The 19,716-nt window shown below is 42.4% G+C and overlaps 1 protein-coding gene across 4 annotated transcripts in view; it reads left to right on the top strand.

Annotated features, from left to right (window-relative positions):
- Window positions 1-5,828: 5,828 nt before the first annotated feature.
- The window catches only part of LOC146688435 (junctophilin-1-like), a 50,036-nt gene continuing 36,148 nt past the window's right edge, over window positions 5,829-19,716 (top strand). For all 4 annotated transcript variants that reach the window (XM_085437893.1, XM_085437894.1, XM_085437891.1 and 1 more), the window contains exon 1: window positions 5,829-6,442. In XM_085437893.1, the coding sequence (XP_085294019.1) occupies window positions 6,064-6,442 (379 nt within the window). In that variant the 5' untranslated portion in view covers window positions 5,829-6,063. The remainder of the gene's footprint in view (window positions 6,443-19,716) is intronic.

The raw sequence follows: 19,716 nt of genomic DNA, 5'->3' as shown, positions 1-19,716 counted from the left end.
TGGACAACTGCTCGTGACCTAAAGAAAACAAAAAGGGAAAAGGCTATGAATAAGATAGGAAATAAATATGAAAAATTAAAAAGGGTAAATTTAACTAGGAAGGAATAAAATATAAATTAAGGTTAAAAATGAAATAACTGTACAACACAAATTAGAATGAAGGGTAAATTTAACTGGGAAGAATAAGATAAAATATATAAATTAAAGTTGAAAATAAAATAACTGTACAACAAAATACACAATATAGAACTATATAAGAATGTATGAAGAAATATAAATAAATATATACACAATAACAGCAGCTGTACAAGTATTAACCGGAAATGAAGAATATAGTGACCAGTGTTGTGCAAAACCAAAGTCCAGAAAGTCCAGTGTGTGTGTAAGAACTGTATGTGTGGGTCAGTACTGTGTGGTGGTGTGATTGAGAGACCGTATCGCCTGCGGGAAGAAGCTCCTCCTCAGTCTCTCTGTGTTGGTCTTCAGGGAGCGGAATCGCTTTCCTGACCTCAGCAGAGAGAACAGTCTGTTGTTGGGATGGCTGAGGTCCTTCACGATCTTCCTGGCCTTGGTCCAGCACCGCCTGCTGTAGATTGAGTGCAGGTCAGGGAGCTCGGAGCGGATGGTGCGCTCAGCTGACCGCACAACCCTCTGTAGAGCTCGTCTGTCCTGCATGGTGCTGTTCCCGAACCAGGTTGAGATGTTTCCCGTCAGGATGCTCTCTATGGTGCAGGAGTAAAAGTTCCTGAGCACCTTGGAGGGCAGTTGGAAGTCTCTCAAGCGTCTGAGGTGGTAGAGACGCTGTCGGGCCTTTTTCACCACGGTGTTGATGTGACAGGACCATGACAGGTCCTGCGTGATGTGAACTCCGAGGTATTTGAAGCTGTCCACTCTCTCCACTGGGCACTCGTTGATGACGGGGGTCTGGTAGTTCCTCTCCTGCTTAGTGCTGAAGTCCACTATCAGCTCCTTTGTCTTACTGACGTTTAGAAGGAGGTTGTTCCTCTGGCACCAGTTCTCCAGATTCCTAATCTCCTTCAGGTAGGCCGTCTCGTTGTTATCAGAGATCAGGCCCACCACGACGGTGTCGTCAGCAAACTTGATGATGGTGGTGGAGCTGGTAGTGGCCACACAGTCATATGTGTACAAAGAGTACAGCAGGGGGCTCAGAACACACCCCTGGGGGGCTCCAGTGCTGAGAGTGGTGGAGGCTGAGACATGTCCGCCCATCCTTACTGCCTGTGGTCTGCCAGTTAGGAAGTTGGAGATCCACTGACACATAGATGAGCTGAGTCCCAGATGCTCCAGCTTGGTGGTGAGTGTGGAGGGAATTATGGTGTTAAATGCAGAGCTGTAGTCTATGAAGAGCATTTTAACATAATTCCCCCTTCTAGTGTCCAAGTGAGTGAGTGATGTGTGGAGGAGATGAGAGATGGCATCGTCTGTGGAACGATTTGGACGGTAAGCGAACTGTAGTGGGTAATTGATTACACTGGGCAGGGAACGGGCAGCACGGTGACACGGTGGTTAGCACTGTTGCCTCACGGCAAGAAGGTCCTGAATTCAATTCCACCATCAGGCTGGGGTCTTTCTGTGTTGAGTTTGCATGTTCTGCCATGTTTGCCCGGGTTCTACCCGGGTACTCCAGCTTCCTCCCAAAGACGTGCACTCGCGGATAGGGTTAATTGAAAAATCTAAATTGTATGCGGGAGTGAATGTGAGTGCGAATAGTTGTCTGTCCCTGTGTGTTAGCCCTGCAACAGGCGACCTGTCCAGGGTGTACCCTGCCCTGAAAAGGATCAGCGGAAGCGGATGGATGGATTACACAGCAGTGGGGGGTAGAGTTCATCACAGTAGATGTCTTTCTGACTTAGAAATATGGTATCTAAGCAGATTCTTCCTCTGGATGGCATTACCTTGGCCTCCAGTAACACTGTGAGGAACCTTGGAGTCATGTTTGACCAGGACATGTCCTTCAACGCACATATTAAACAAATATGTAAGACTGCTTTCTTCCATTTGTGCAACATCTCTAAAATTAGAAACATCCTGTCTCAGAGTGAAACTAGTTCATTATTACTTCTTTCATTATTATCAGGAAGTCCTAAAAACTCACTGAAAAGCCTTCAGCTAATCCAAAATGCTGCAGCAAGAGTCCTGACAGGGACTAGAAAGAGAGCAGATTTCTCCTGTTTTGACTTCCTGTTAAATCCAGAATTCAAAATCCTGCTCCTCACATACAAGGTAAGTAAGTAAGTAAAGTTTATTTATTAAGCGCTTTTCACAGACAGGCAGTCACAAAGCACTGTACACAAATATTAAAATAAACAATACAATCAATAGACATTATACACAATGTAAAGGATCAAATGCAAATAATGCAAAGAATATAAAATACATAGATCAACAAAAGGCTTGTTTGAACAGAAAAGTTTTTAACTGCTTTTTGAAAGAATCCACAGAGTCAAGCAAACGTAATTGTAGTGGTAAACTATTCCACAGCCTTGGTGCAACAGACTGAAAGGCTCCACCCCTTTTGTCTTCAGTCGTGTATGGGGAACAACCAACAGACTCGGAGTCTGTGAGCGGAGACGGCGAGCAGCAGAGTATTTTATAAGAAGCTGGGATAAATAATCTGGGGCCATTTGGTGCTCTGTATGTTAAAACATGAATTTTAAAGCGAATTCTAAACTCTATTGAGAGCCGATGTAAAGAATATAAGATGGGAGTAATGTGAACACGCTTGGTAGAACGAGTTAGAAGTCTGGCTGCTGCGTTTTGTATTGCCAGGAGGTGAGAGAGAGTCTTAAATAATCAGGCCCCATCTTATCTTAATGACCTTGTAGTACCATATCACCCTATTAGAGCACTTCGCTCTCGCTCTGCAGGCCTACTTGTTGTTCCTAGAGTATTTAAAAGTAGAATGGGAGGCAGAGCCTTCAGTTTTCAGGCCCCTCTTCTGTGGAACCAGCTTCCAGTTTGGATTCAGGAGACAGACACTATCTCTACTTTCAAGATTAGGCTTCAAACTTTCCTTTTTGCTAAAGCATATAGTTAGGGCTGGACCAGGTGACCCTGAATCCTCCCTTAGTTATGCTGCAATAGATGTAGAACAGCAGTCCCCAATCCCCGGGCCACAGACTGGTACCAGTCTGTGAGTCGTTTGGTAGGAGGCCGCAAGTGTTGAGGCTCAGGGGTGAAATTTATGGTTTTCAGGGTTTTCAATCATTTTTTTATCATTATTGTTTTTGTCTTTTTTATCGTTAACTCTGTTTCCCTGAGTCTTTTCCCATGTGTTATGAATAAATACTTTTTTTGGGTACCGGTACTAGTTTTATTTTGTTGTATTTATCTGCGACACTGGTCCATGGCACAAAAAAGGTTTGGGACCGCTGGTGTAGCCTGCTGCGGGATACCCAAGACGTGTTGTGTTTAAACATCACACTGTATTGAATCATATCTGTTATTAACCTCTGTCTCTCTTCCACAGCATGTCTTTATCCCGTCTTCCTTCTCTCACCCCAACCAATCACAGCAGATGGCCCCGCCCCTCCCTGAGCCTGGTTCTGCTGGAGGTTTTTTCCTGTTAAAAGGGAGTTTATCCTTCCCACTGTCGCCAAAGTGCTGCTCATAGGGGGTCATATGATTCTTGGGTTTTTTTCTGTATGTATTATTGCAGGGTCATCTGTACAATATAAAGCACCTTGAGGCGACTGCTGTTGTGATTTGGTGCTGTATAAATAAAATAAAATTGAGTTGAATCAGATATGCTTAATTTTTGTATGTATATATGAAAGAGAGAAAGTCTGAAAGAGCTGCTTTGCTTCTGGGTGTGTGTTTTCTGTTCGTGGTCGCTGAACTGTAACAACTATGATTTCCAGAAGATGGCGCTGTTTGACAGAGCATGAATATGGGAGTTCATTGAGATGACTTCGGATACACAACAGGTAAAATGAAGCATAGTGTTGCTGCTTTATCGCACATGTTTGAGTTTATAAATGCAAATTGTTTACCGACTTTTATTCTGAAATAACCTGGGACAACACTCTATTTTTGCAACAGTTTTGTTTTAAACGAGATAGCAAAGAGTTAATTGGCCTTGAAAAATCAAGACATCACAGTCACATTGATGTGTGTGACTGTACTAGTAATACAGTCACACACATCAATCATTTTCAATGAAGAAGGAGGAACATGAAGTTAGCATTCAAGTAGTTTAGGACCAAAGTTCTGTGAAAAATGTATTCCAAAGTCAGTGCTTTAGGAATTAAAAGGGAAAGTAGCAGCCAGGTGCCGAATGATAATTAAATAGACTTGAATCATGTATCCTCTGCAAGTGTGACCACCTTTATAAAAGCAGACTTTCTTGCTGGTCTGCTGCATTCAGGTATGTGTTGTGAATGCAATGCCAGATTTTCTCCAGGAGTGGACATCCTAGAAAGTTTACCCCAAGTTCAGATCAAGCAATGCTTAGAAAAAATACATTAAAAAAGGGGGGGGGGGGGGCAGCTAAATCTCAGACTCTACGGGTTTTAGTTACCATGATAAATGTGCAGAGTTATGACAGTGCAATCAGAAAAACACTGAATAAGTATGCCTTGCTTGGAAGTGTTGTGAGAAGAAAGCCTCGTCTTTTGAAAAAGAACATGACAGCACAGCTTACATTTCTCTAAAGTTGCATGTGGAGAAACAGCAACCACTTCTGGTCATAGTTTGGTCATAATGCACAGCACCACACTTGGAGTACATTAACTTAAACACGTCATAGCACCTCTCAAGCATGGTGGTGGAGGGGTGATCATTTGGTTTGATTTACTGTCACAGGGCTTGGGCACCATCTTATTTAGTTGAGTATGAATTCTATTTGGACAAAAGGATCCATGAATGTGAGGCCTGTCTGACAGCTGAAGACTGGGCCAACGGGACGATGATCCCAAGAAAACCAGCTTATCTCAACCAGATTAGCTGAAAAATAATCATGGTGTCACAATGGCCCAGTCAAAGTCCATACCTCAACCTAACTGAAGTGTTGTTGCAGGACCTTGAAAAGCTGTGCATAAACGAATGCCCCCCCAGACTACAATGTACTGAAAAATACTTATATTCCTCAACAACAGTGTGAAAGATGAAGTCAGACAGCAAACAATTACTTCAAGTTATTGCTGGTTCTAGAAGTCACTGAGTTATGGAATGTAATAGTTTGTCACAGTACTCTATTTAGTCACGTGAGAAACTCCAGGTCCACAAACACATGCATCTATCCATCCATTTGAGTAGCTTCTCAGCTCCCTCTGAGCAGAAGAATGCAGAGCACTGCATCAGCTCAAGATTATCATCTATATTAAGTGTATGCTTAAGGTTCTGTATGATCAGTGTTCATTTGTAATTTTACTGCAGCCTTTGTTACCAGGATTTCATCCTTTCGTGTTAGCCCTTTACTAGATCACAAGCTATCTGAACTAAGTGACACAAAAATAAAACTGAGGAATGAAAACGAATACTGTTTTTGACTTGGGAAGAAACAAAATACGATATTTAGGGAATATGCTGCCTTTTGTTTCACATTGTTTATAGCGTAAGTTATGTTACTAAAATTATATATAACTAGACATTAATAATGTAACGATGTACAACTTGAAAACTATGAAGGCATTCCTGAATGTTTATGAATATTGAAGCGTCCCAATTAATTTTACCTCGTGTAATCAGATTCGACCCACGCAACAGGTTGTGGTATTATTTTGAAAAGTCAAACAGGAAGCAAAGTACTATTTGATCACTGACAGCTTTGAGCTAAAGGACTTGTGAGAGACGAGTGGGGGAGTTTCCAGTACGCGGTATGGAAGCGGCTGTGGCAGCAGTGGCGACTGCTTCCCATCCTTCCACGTCCCTCTTTCAAATCCCGGCACACCGCTGCCGGTACACGCCGCTCCTTCATATCTCCGCCTAGAACTCCTGTTCTGACCTGGACTACACTGTCAGTCTTACATCACTTTTAACAGCAATTCGCAAAATCGGAACGTCACTGGAAGCTACAGAGTAACACTTACCCTCAAGTTCTGAATGACGGGCGGTCGATTCGACTTTGATGATGGGGGGACCTACTGCGGAGGGTGGGAGGATGGCAAAGCCCACGGCCACGGTGTGTGCACCGGACCCAAGGGCCAGGGAGAGTACTCTGGCTCCTGGTCGAACGGTTTCGAGGTAGTTGGCGTCTACACCTGGCCCAGTGGGAACACGTATCAGGGTTACTGGGCGCAGGGGAAGAGACACGGGCTCGGGATTGAAACCAAAGGGAGGTGGATTTACCGAGGAGAGTGGACTCATGGGTTAAAGGGCCGTTACGGAGTCAGGCAAAGCGTAAACACGCCGGCCAGGTACGAGGGTACCTGGAGTAACGGCCTGCAGGACGGGTATGGCGTGGAGACGTATGGTGATGGAGGTAAGATAAAACGGTGCACAGGTGTTGACTGTTCTTCAACCAAACTCCCAGAATAACCAAAGCACCCTTTTCTTCTGTACAGTAGTTTATCTTACACACTATGATAACGAATTTGTGTGTGTGTGTGTGTGTGTGTGTGTGTGTGTGATGTGACAGCACACTCTGGAAACCCCCACCTGGCCTGATCAAAGATACACCAACCAGCCCTCACGTTGAACATAAAAAACAACTAAAATGCTAATATTTAATTGTTAATGTGGCCATAATGTGTCCTCTGTGATAGAACTACTCACATGCATGTAAAACAGAAGTGGCCCATGTGTCCCTGAGCCCATCATGGATGTTTTGCGGCTGCTCTGAAAATGGGGATTTTAAATGGTGGCAGTCGTTTCATTCTAACCCAAATCAAAGGGTGATTAAAGGATTGCGAGGGGACATCAGGTCACACATAATGTTTTTGTCACCATCAACTAAAATGCTTGTGCTTACTAGTGATGTTCCTAGCCACTAATTTCTTTGTTGACTAACCTACCAGTGTAAAACTAAGGAACACTCAGTGAGTTAAATGTGAAAGCTGTTTAATAGAATATGTCAAAAACTGATAACAAAGCCGTTTTAAATCACTGATCACGTTCTTCAATAATGAATCATGCTGTGCCTTATCAACGTTACATGTTATATTTCTGTGAAGGTTCTCAGTCATCCAGGTCATCGTAGTCTAAGGAGCTTGGAGAGACTTCTGGACTTCTGGACTTCTTTAAATTGCTTGAAGACATTAGGGGGTCCATTGTCCCTCCCACAGGGCTTAAATCTGGGACTCTCCACCATTTGACCCTAGATCTGAAGAAGCTTCTCGGATGAGAAGTGAAACGTCTTCAAGCAACTTAGAGAAGTCCAGACGCTTTTCTTTCCAAGCTCCTTAGGTTACATGTTATACTCCAGACGATGAAGAAGAAAAACACTTAAAACAAACAGATGTTAAATAGGAAAACATGTTACTACAGAAGATGTTCACGTATTACTAAAATATGACAAATTAACCACTGAAAAACTCATAAATTGTGACGGAAAAGTGTGCCATGCATTATGAATGATGGACGATGTTTGAAAATCCATGACAACGCAATAAATCATCCTGCCATTTTCTTCTGCTTATCTGAAGAAAATTATCCCTATACCACACCTTCTCATTTAATGTTTTTTTTTTACTTTCATGTCTATTTACATTGTAGATTCTCACTGAAGGCTTCAAAACTGTGAATGAACACATATAGTAGGGGTGGGTTTTGATTATCGATTTATCAATTAAAATCACTTCTAGCTTGGATAACGATTCATTAAAATCCTGAATTGATTTTTTTAATATAAATTTATTTTACTTCATGCACAGCTCTCTAAAAATCTGTTTTCTGCATTATTCGCTTGCTTACTACGCACCAGTCTACCGTAGTTTACAGGCTGTCGGCCGCTGGTTTTTTTCCTTTTACTTACTTACTTACAAAGAAGCCTCATTTCTGCTGTTCAACACTGAACAAATTTAAACTTTTTAAAATTGAAAAACTCTCAGCTGTGTCTCTAATAAAACCTCTGTAACTTTGCTTCACTTCAGCAGCATCAGGTAACGTTCATATGTTGATTAATGGTTTTCTTTCGTTTTTGATGTACTGCTGAATATTTTTATAAAATCCCAGAACAGGAAAATCACCTTCATGTTTTTCTATGTTTTATTCTCAGTTACTTTGACACAAAGGCCTCTGCTGTGATGCTCACACCTTTGGTAAAGTCTCGCAAGTGTCAGTTTTCTTTTTATAGATATAAAAATATGGAAATGTACTGATACGTGATCTGAATTATACTATTTCTGACTGTCTGAGGCAAAATTTCCCCGAATTGAATCGAATCGATTCAAGAAATCAGTGACGATACCCAGCCCTAGTTTCTAGTTTCTAGTCACCCTTGCATTATTTAGTCTACCAGCCTAAATACATGGCTTGGCTTCTGTTTCATGACTATTTACATTGTAGATTCTCACTTAAATTATGTAGTAAACAAAAGTGTGAAACAACTCAAAACATGTTTTATATTTTAGATCCTTCCTAACAGCCGCCCTTTGCTTTGATTCCTGCTTTGCTCACTCTTGGCGTTCTCTCCATGAGCTTCATGTCACCTGAAATGGTTTCCAACAGTCTTGAAGGAGTTCAGAGGTGCTGAGCACTTGTTGGTCCTTTGCCTTCACTCTGCGCTCCATCTCATCCCAAACCATCTCCACTGGGTTTATGTCAGGTGACTGTGGAGGCCAGACCATCTGGTGCAGCACTCCATCACTCTCCTTCTTGGTCAAACAGCCCTCACACAGCCTGCAGGTGTGTTTGGGGTCATTGTCCTGTTGAACAATACATGATGGGATGGCATGTTGCTGCAGGATGCTGTGGTAGCCATGCTGGGTCAGTGTGCCTTCAGTTTTAAATAAATCCCCAACAGTGTCACCAGTAAAGCCCCCCACACCAGCAAACCATCAACTCCATGCTTCATGGTGGGAACCATGCATGTAGAGACCATCGTTCACAAAGACACGGCGGGTGGAATCAAAGTTCTCCAATTTGGACTCATCTTGTGTTTCTTGGCCCAAACAAATCTCTGCTTGTTGCTTTTCCTTAGTCGTGGTTTCTCAGCAGCTATTTGACCATAAAGGCCTGATTCCCACAGTCTGCTCTGAACATGTAGAGATGTGTCTGCTACTGGAGCTCTGTGTGGCATCTATCTGGGCTCTAATCTGAGCTGCTGTTAACTTGTGATTTCTGAGGCTGGTGACTCGGATGATTGTATCCTCAGCAGCAGAGGGACTCCTGGTCTTCCTTTCCTGGGGCGTCCTCATGTCAGACAGTTTCATCGTAGTGTTGATGGTTTTTCTGACTGCACTTGGGGACACATTCAAAGTTTTAGCAGTTTTCTGGACTGACTGACCTTCAGTTCTTACAGTAATGATGGGCTGTTGTTTCTCTTTAATAATAATAATAATAATAATAATAATAATGGATTGGATTTATATAGCGCTTTTCAATACCACTATTCATTCACTCTCACATTCACACACTGGTGGAGGCAAGCTATGGTTGTAGCCACAGCTGCCCTGGGGCAGACAGACAGAAGCGAGGCTGCCATATCGTGCCATCGGCCAGAGGGGCCGATGGCACGATATGGCCTTTACTTAGCTGATTGGTTCTTGCCATAATATGAACTCTAACAGCTGTCAAATAGGGCTGTCAGCTGTGCACCAACCTGACTTCTGCACAACATAGATGATGGTCCCAACACCACCAATGAACCCTGACAGGCTCACCTGTGAGGCGAAACCATTTCAGGTGACGACATCATGAAGCTGAGAGAAGGCCGAGGGTTTGCAGCTGGGTGGCTTCTTTCTTGAATCTAAATTCTAAAACATATTTCGAGTTATTTATCTTTTCTTTTTTTGCTACATAATTCCATACATGTTGCTTGATATATTTGATGTAATTAGTATATATCTACATATGTACATATATTGTGCATATATAATGCATGTGTGTGTAATCATCACAGCTGCACAGAAAGATTAAATTGATTAAGTGCTTGCTGCAATCTTGGTGTTGCTGTTTAATGCTAAAGCTGTGTGTTAAAACTGATAAAATTAAAAAGCTTGATTTTTGTGTCCACTTCTGACACCATTGATTGATTGAATCTTTATTTTGAACATGTTGAAAAAGTATAAAAAAAATAGAATTAAAATAGACAAATGAACAAAGCAAACAAAAGGAAAACGAGCAACCACAACTCCAAATAACGTTCATGTTCAAAAAGGAGCAGGAAGAAGCATAAGCTTATTTAATCCCACCCCTTTTCCACTATCTAGTATCAATAGACTACAGAAATACCTCCTTGCAATTACATTATATGTTATGTGTAATTTTTTTTTTAATATATACACATATATGTTTCTATCTATCCATACATACGTATATACACACATACGCACATATACACATTTTCAATAACCCCATTAACACCTCAAGGATACACAACCTGCAATTATATTTATATATATATATATATATATACCCCCATACCAACAAACCCGTGCATGCGCACACACATGAAAATATTAGACAAGAACACCCTATCAAATCTCTACCTTTTCCCTGTACCCTGTAAAAACCATATCTTTAAACTGCGCCATGCTTGGACATTGCTTCATATCTTTACTTAGTCTGTTCCACAGCTTCACTCCACACACAGAGATGCAAAAACTTTTTAATGTTGTACGGATACGAGGATGTTTTAAATTTAATTCCCCCCTCAAATTGTATCCCCGTTCCCTTTTAGAAAACATTTTTAGAATATTGTCAGGAAGCAGGTTATTTATTGCTTTATATATAATTTGTGCTATGAGAAAATGAACCAGATCTGTGAATTTTAGAATTTTTGATTTTAAGAATAGTGGATTTGTATGATCTCTGTAACCAGTTTTATGGATTATCCTTATGGCCCTTTTTTGTAATATAAAGATTGATGATAGCGAACATTTGTAAGTATTGCCCCAAACCTCTGCACAGTAATTCAAATACGGTGCAATCAGGGAACAATAGAGAATGTGGAGTGTTTGTGGTCCAGAATGTGTTTTACTTTACTCAAGATTGAGACACTTCTTGAAATTTTGTTATGTATATGATTTATATGAGACTTCCAGTTTAATTTATCATCTATAATCACACCAAGAAACTTATGTTCAAGTACTCTTTCAATTTCCACACCATCTACTTGAATCTGCACTTGTGCATTTCTAAGGGAATTCCCAAATAAGATAATTTTAGTTTCACTTAGATTTAGCGATAGTTTGTTCCTGTTAAACCATTTTTTAATTTTGCACATTTCTGAAGTAATTGTATCCAGCAGCTCCTTTAGATTCCCCCCAGAACAAAAAATATTTGTGTCATCTGCAAATAATACTAATTTTAATATATCAGATGCCTCACAAATATCATTTATATAAATAATAAATAATTTTGGACCCAGTACAGAGCCTTGTGGAACACCACAAGCAATGTCCAAGCATGATGAGGAATGGACACCCAGCTTCACAAATTGTTTCCGGTCACTTAAATAATTAAATAAATAAAAATAACCATCATGCCACAAAACGAGAGTTGGAAATCCATTAATGTTGTTGCTTAATTTTATTGCTTGAATGGGCATTGGTGATAAATCGCCTACATATGCAACTGAAATCAAATCAGTATAATTTGTCAGCTCAATTTGTAATTCTTATATGGCACTTTGATATTTCAGAAGGCCTTCTGCTTCTAGATTATGATAGTTTTTTCTGTAAAGCGGATGTAGGTGGTATTATGAAAGGAATATAATGAAAGACTGGCTCAATAGACCTAAATGACAGAAATCATAACAGTTTTATAGTTATGTATACAGTTATTCATAGATCTTACAGAAACCAGTCTAGTCTGGTGTTTTCAGTCGGACTCTGGAGGCTTATGCCTCATTGCAAAGTAGCTGCTTGGAGTTATGTTTGGCCATCCAACAGACTTCTCAGTGTCTCAAGTTACTTCAGTCTTTTAAAATAGAACATCCTGACATTCTACAGCTGAAAGTACCAGTGCCACAGCTCTCCTAATCAGGCTACAAAGCGAACAGTTTTTTCACTTAATGTCAGACACTGGTCGTAGTTTTAGAATCGCAAAAACTCCCAACTGTCAAAATCTTTTCTTAGACTCAAACATGTTAAGAGAAACATACAGTTATTTGTCTCCAGTTGTGCTTATTGTTCATTTTTTGACTTCAAGACAAGCTCCAAAGATTGCACAGGGTGTAGGATTTGGAAACGGAGCAGAGGACTGAAAATCAGCATGTATTGGAACTCATAGACAGTTAATACATGCAGCACAATAGCACACTATACTCGGTAAATGCAGGGCAGCACAGTGGTTAACTTTTTTCTTTATTATGATTGTAAAGAAATCTAAAATGGAATTAGGTTGCACTTAACAATGAATATAAAAATATGTTATAATATAAATATATTTCTTTCATTCACGCACATTAAACATGGAAAACAACACAAGACCACCAAAATGCATATTTTGATTTATTCCTGTAATTACTGCATGTTTAGTATATGAGGTGTGCTTTCAGTTCACTGTTCATGATGGTAGTGACTTTAAGGTAAAGACTGTTGGTGAATCGTCTGGTGCATGTTCTAATCGATGTTGTCCTGAAGTTGACAACAAATCTTTTTTCTAACGGCGGGAGATGAAGATGTCTTCCAGGACAGGCAGCTGGTTTGTTTGTCTTTTTGTGTGCTGCAGAGCTGCTCCCTTACTATAACAGAATGGCATAAGTGCAGACACCTCAGTGGAGTTCTGGTAGAAAGACACCAAGAGATGCTGCAAGAGATTTACTTCTTGAGCAGTCTAATGGGGGCATTATGCTCACTGTGTCATGGGTGTGTCGTGATGATTTTGACCTCACATGTGTCGCCCACAATCCTTGTGGTGCATCGGCGGATCACGCTCCGCTCGCTTTCTGTAACCCGGGTCTTTGTGCTGCATCCACCGCAGTAAGCCGAAGACACGACTACAATCGTGTCAGTTTTTACCACCATTTTCTTTCCAAGCTTCTCGGACCACCACGACCTGGGTGACTGTGAACCTACACAAACAGTCAGTTTAGTTATTGTTTGCAAACTGTGTAGTTTTGTTTTATTCGATTTTTAATTGACTTGAACATTTTCTTTGTGCTTCACCTTTTTTTTTTCTGGAGAAGACTTTTTCAAGAATACAGATTGGTGTGTGTTTTTTCTTTTTTGGTTCAGTGTTTTTCTGTTTTGCCACCGTCATTCAAAGCAAAGGTGCAATTAACAAATAAAGTGGAAGCGACTGGCAACAACAGCAACTCAGCCATAAAGTGTTAGGCCACATGAAAGCTGTTCTACCTGCAAAGGGTGGGCCGACATCCTATTAAATCATCTGGATTAAGAATGGGTTGTCGCTCAGGTTCATATGTGTGAAGGCCAACAAGGAAATTCTTCTGCAGAATATAGTGTAGATTAGAGTTGGATGTGTCGAGACCAGTCGTGGTCTCGAGACCACTTTTACGTGGTCTTGGTCTTGTCTTGGTCTCGGTCTTGCGTTCTCAAATCGACATAGTGTTCGGGAGATTTGGAGTCAACCATCAGCGGAGCGGGGGGGTGGCTTACTGGGCTTAAGCCCGGGTCATTTTTTCAGAAGCATGGGGTCTTTTGGAGTGTAATTTGTTAGCTAGATGCCTGACTGACAACTGTATAAAACAAAAATAACACACGAAGCACAGAGCGCACCGTCGTAAATTCCCCCTAATTTTGGTATGATCCGAGCTCAGGCACTAGGCGACTGAGCACAGCACCCATGTGAGCGAGGGGGGAGAAGCTGCTGCCTGCGAGTTTGCTGCAGACAGAGGAGAGCTTAAGTTTGACCAGGTATCAAAGCAAATCATTCGTACTGAACTAATAATGTAAATATGACGGTGCATCACAAAAGATTGATATCAAACTGATCACTTGGTTGCGTTACTTGCTCTTCAAGTGAATCAACAAATGGATAAATAAAAAGCCGAACAGCAACGCTGATTTTTTAGAGAGTCTTAGCTTACACTTCATATTTTCAGTTGTTTCCCTCCGCGGCTAAACAAACTCTAAATCGGTTTCAGTCATGTACTGATGAACACAACAATGGACATAAGGAGCTTCTTTCAAAGAAAAAACTCAGGTAGATGTTACTTTATATATTATGCTTTGGATGTTGTTTAGTATATCTATGCAAAACAAGAGGAATTTCAATACACAGCAGTATATTCACAGCTGAAACCAGATATTTACATACACTTTATGGAGAAAACATAAAAACTTTTTTTTACTGTTAAACATCAATTTAGAGTAAACTTGTTTTAGATAAATAAATATTGAAATATCTTTTGAATTAGTTAAATGTCAGAATAAAGAGAGACAGAGCTTCTATTTTAATCATCAAATGTAGGAGCACATGTACACTAAGTTTATTGTTAATTAATAAGAAAACTCCAGACGATTCCATTCTGAGCTGAAGAAGCTTCTGATAGGTTAGTAGAGTCCATGTGAGTAAACTGGTGGCACAGCTGTGGATGCATATAAGGCAAAACACAGAGCCTGTTTCTGTGACATGGGAAAATCAAGAGATGTCAACCAAAACACCAGGAAAAGAACTGTGGAGCTCCATAAGTGTGGCTCAGTTTGAATACAATTTGGTGCCGTTTACAATTAAGAAATACAGACAGTTTCTCTCTTTACTCTTAAAGTTAACAAATATGTTTTTTATATTTATCAATCTAAAAAATAAACATTTAGTCTGATTTGATGTTACAATTAAAAACGTGTTTTTATCTGAAGAGTGTTTAAGTATCTGGTTTCAACTGTGTATTTGATGATGTTGGTGTTTGGCTTGATTGTCAGCACAAAGAGGAACAGAGAGAGAGGGAGAGAGAGAATGAGGACAGAACAGAGATGAATAAGAGCAGGTGAGACACACATGTTAGTCAAATGGTTGTTTGCCAAAACTCATCAGAACATGTATCTCGTACCTAGTGTTTCTTTTTAGGTTTGTTACTTTTCAAATTCTATATTTATTAAGTTATGCAGGCTTGTTTGCACAACAAGGCTAAATAATTATATAAACTTTTCTCAATCTAAATAGTGGACTTTGGTAGAATTAAAAAATAAGTGTAGTGCAGGTCTATGATGATTTTTAGTGCTGCTATCATCTAGTTCTGATTCTGGTTCTGTCTTGGTTAAGTCCTCAGTAGTCCTGATTTTGAACTGTTGTAGTCCTGTTTTAATTCCGGATCAGTTCTGGGTCTGGTTGAATTGGGGTTTAGTCCTCGTGTCTTGATACAGCCCTGACTTTGTTCTGCCTTGCTGCTTAATTAAAAAACTAGTTTAAGGTGTCCTGCACATGTGTATATATAATAGCATCTGGCTGCAGTTTAAAGACTTTTTTTGTCTCGGTCTTGGTCTTGGTCTCGTCTCGGTCTCGGTCTCGTCTCAACTTGGTCTTGGTCTTGTCTTGGTCTCGATACCCTCTGGTCTTGGTCTTGTCTTGGTCTCGGATTAGGCGGTCTTGACTACAAGTCTAGTGTAGATTAGGGAATTTAAATTGATGTCCAATACTGATAAATTGTTGCATCCTAAATGTTATGGGGCCATTTGCCTTCAGATGGAGCATTGTTGTTTACAAACATAAATCTGCTAATTTAGACATGAACACTATTAGAATGAAAGAGCAATTTAGCTTTCTCCGAAGGGTGGGTGGGCTGTCCCTCAGCGACACAGTGAGGAGTTCAGTCATTCGGGAGAGGTTCAGAGTGGAGCCCGTACTCCTCCACACCCAAACGAGCCAGCTAAGGCTGTTGCCTCGTGGGCACAGTGTTTCAGCCGGGCATGCCAGTTGGACCCAGAACACACTGAAGAGATTGCATCAATCAACTGACCTGGGAAAGGCTCAGGATTTCCTCGGATAAGCTGAAGGAGGTGGGTGAGAGGGAGGCCTGAACTTTCCTCCTTCGGCTGCTTCCCAGCAGCCTGACATCAAATCAAATCAAATCAAATCAAATCACTTTTTTATTGTCACATCACATGTGCAGGCACACTGGCACAGCACATGCGAGTGAAATTCTTGTGTGCGAGCCCCACAAGCAACAGAGATGTGCAAACACAACAACACAAACGAGCAAAATACAAGAATGGCCAACCTGAAACTAATAAATATATGTACAATATATAATAGTATATGCATTTCTGGATGTGTATACTAAATATTTTCCTGTGTGTGTGTGTGTGTGTGTGTGTGTGTGTGTGTGTGTGTGTATACACATTTTTACAAATTAAATAGTAAAAAAATAAAATAAAATAATAATAATAAAATATATAAAATATACAGAGTTGAATATGTGCAAAACAGTGGCGTTACTGTACAGTATGGAGTGCATAATGTTGAAGTTCCAGTAGTGAAGCTGAGGTGTCTATGACGTGTTCAGCAGTCTGATGGCCTGATGGAAGAAGCTGTCTCTCAGTCTGCTGGTACGGGACCGGATGCTGCAGAACCTCCTTCCTGATGGAAGCAGTCTGAACAGTTTATGGCTGGGGTGACTGGAGTCCTTGATGATCCTCCCCGCTTTCCTCAGGCAGCGCTTCCTGTAGATGTCTTGGAGGGAGGGAAGCTCACCTCCAATTATCCGTTCAGAGCACCGCACTACTCGCTGGAGAGCTTTGCAGTTGTAGGCGGTGCTGTTGCCATACCAGGTGGTGATGCATCCAGTGAGGATGCTCTCAATGGCACAGCGATAGAAGGTCCTGAGGATGCGGGGGCTCATGCCGAATCTTTTCAGTCTCCTGAGAAAGAAGAGGCGCTGCTGCGCCTTCTTCACTGTTTTGTTTGTGTGTACTGACCACGTAAGATCCTCAGCCAGGTGTACGCCAAGGAACCGGAAGCTGCTCACTCTCTCCACAGCAGCGCCGTTGATGGTGATGGGGGTGTGTACTTCTCTGCACCTCCGGAAGTCCACTATCAACTCCTTTGTCTTTGCGACGTTGAGGGTGAGATGGTTGTCTTGACACCAGTGGGTCAGGGCGCTGACCTCCTCCCTGTAAGCCGTCTCATCATCGTTGGTGATAAGACCCACCACTGTAGTGTCGTCCGCAAACTTCACAATGATGTTGGAGTTGTTAGTGGCTGTGCAGTCGTAGGTGTAGAGTGAGTACAGGAGAGGGCTCAGTACACACCCCTGTGGAGCACCAGTGTTCAGTGTGACGGGGGATGAGGTGATGCTGCCCAGTCTGACCACCTGGCGTCTGTCAGACAGGAAGCTAAGGATCCAGCTGCAGAGGGAGCTGCTCAGTCCTAGATCCTGCAGTTTCCTGTCCAGCTTCGAGGGAACGATGGTATTGAATGCTGAGCTGTAATCTACAAACAGCATTCTCACATACGTGTCTCTCTTCTCCAGGTGTGACAGGGCAGTGTGTAGTGTCAGGGCTATGGCATCATCAGTGGACCTGTTGTGGCGGTATGCAAACTGTAGAGGGTCCAGTGAGTCGGGTAGTGCAGAGCAGATGAAGTCCCTGACCAGCTTCTCGAAGCATTTGCTTACGATGGGGGTCAGGGCTACAGGTCGCCAGTCGTTCAATGAGGAGATGGTGGAGGATTTGGGTACAGGGACGATGGTGGCCATTTTGAAGCAGGCTGGGACTACAGACAGAGAGAGGGAAAGGTTGAAGATGTGCGTGAACACTCCAGCCAGCTGAGCCGCGCATGACCTGAGGACGCGGCCGGGAATCCCGTCCGGACCAGTAGCTTTGCGTGCGTTCACCTTCCTGAAGCACCTCCGCACATCCTCCTCAGACACAGTGTGCGCACTGACGTCATCCGCGGTGCGCACACTGTCCGGTCTCATGGTGTTCGCTGCGTCGAATCTAGCGTAGAATACGTTTAGATCCTCACACAGAGAGGCCGTGGTCTGCGGTGTGCTGGTTTTCCCTCTAAAGTCTGTGATCGTGTTTAGTCCCTGCCACATACTCCGAGGGTTGTCAAACTGTTGTTCCACCCTGTCCCTGTACTCACGTTTGGCTGCTTTGATCGTCTTCCGGAGTTGGTAATGTGCGTGTTTGTAGTCCGATGTGTTCGCGGAGGCAAAGGCGGTGTTCCGTGCCGCCAGTGCCGCGCGAACATCTCCGTTAATCCAGGGTTTTTGATTTGGGAAGGATTTGACTGTTCTGGATGGGACGACATCTTCCACGCATTTCCTGATAAATCCACAGACTGAGTCTGTGTATTCATCAATGTCTCGTGATCAAAACAGTCCCGCAGCGCAGACTCCGATTGGTCCGTCCAACAGTGCACCGCCCTCCGGGTTGGAGCTTCCTGTTTCAGCTTCTGCCTGTAGGCGGGCAGGAGCAGGATGGAGCAGTGATCTGATTGGCCGAATGGGGCGCGGGGGAGGGCTTTGTACGCATCCCGGAAAGAGGTGTAACAGTGGTCGAGTTGCCGGTTTCCACGTGTGTTGAAAAGGATGTGTTGATGGAGTTTTGGTGAGGCTTTCTTCAGGTTTCCCTTATTAAAGTCTCCGGCTGTGATAAACGCTGCCTCTGGGTGTGCGGTTTCCTCGCTGCTGATCGCGCTGTACAGTTCCCTGAGTGCACGGTCAGTGTCGGCTTGTGGGGGAATGTAAACAGCCGTAATAATCACTGCTGTAAATTCCCTCGGTAGCCAGAATGGCCGGCACTTAATCATCAGGTACTCCAGGTCCGGTGAGCAGAAGGATTTGACCGGGTGCACGTTCGCATAATCACACCAGCTGTTGTTGATCATGAAACACACACCACCGCCTCTGCTTTTCCCAGTAAGATCCTGTGACCTGTCAGCGCGGTGCACAGAGAACCCCGGCAGTTGTATTGCGGAGTCCGGTACTTTGTCCGATAGCCAGGTTTCTGTGAGGCAGATCACGCAGCAGTCCCGCATCTCTCGCTGGAATGAGATCCGTGCCCGAAGCTCGCACAGCTTGTTCTCCAGAGACTGCATATTAGCCAGTAATAAACTGGGTAACGGTGGTCTGTAAGTGCGCCGTCTCAGTCGAACCAGAACGCCAGATCTTCTCCCTCTGCGTCGGCGTTTGCGGCCTCCAGGGCCAGAGAACAAAGGCGTCTCAGGTGAGATGAATGGGGGGGCTGCAAACGGAGCGTCCGTGTTGCAAAACTTGAACTCCGGAAAGTTATAAGAAAGACCGTCTTTTATGTCCAGTAAGGTTTGTCGGTCGTACACAAGGAGACAAGTGCTGCTCGTGAAAAAATAAAGGAAAAGTAAAATTAAACACAGAAGAAAGCCGTTGCTTGGGGGAGCTCGCGACGAGGCTGCCATACTCGGCGCCATCTTGAAGCATCAGATAACTGGAGGAAAGCCCTGAATGATTTATTGATCTGTTATTTCAGATTTTAACTTTCACTGAAGTGGTTTTAATGAAGTTTCGTACATCATTCATAAAGCATGGCTCAATGTGCTACACTTTTTACTTGCTGTTCAGTTTTTTGGATGTTGATTTGTCATATTTTAGTAATATGTGAACGTCTTTTGTAGCAACATGTTTTCATTTACATGTTTATCACATCATATTCAGTTTAAGTGTTTTTCTTCTTCTTTGTCTGGAGTATAACCTGTAATATTGATGATGCG

The sequence above is a fragment of the Copadichromis virginalis genome, linkage group LG18 (assembly GCF_057382275.1).
Source record: "Copadichromis virginalis isolate Kocher_CV1m ecotype Utaka linkage group LG18, C_Virginalis_male_GT1.1, whole genome shotgun sequence".
NCBI lineage: Eukaryota > Metazoa > Chordata > Actinopteri > Cichliformes > Cichlidae > Copadichromis > Copadichromis virginalis.
This window is presented reverse-complemented; position numbering and strand designations above follow the sequence as displayed.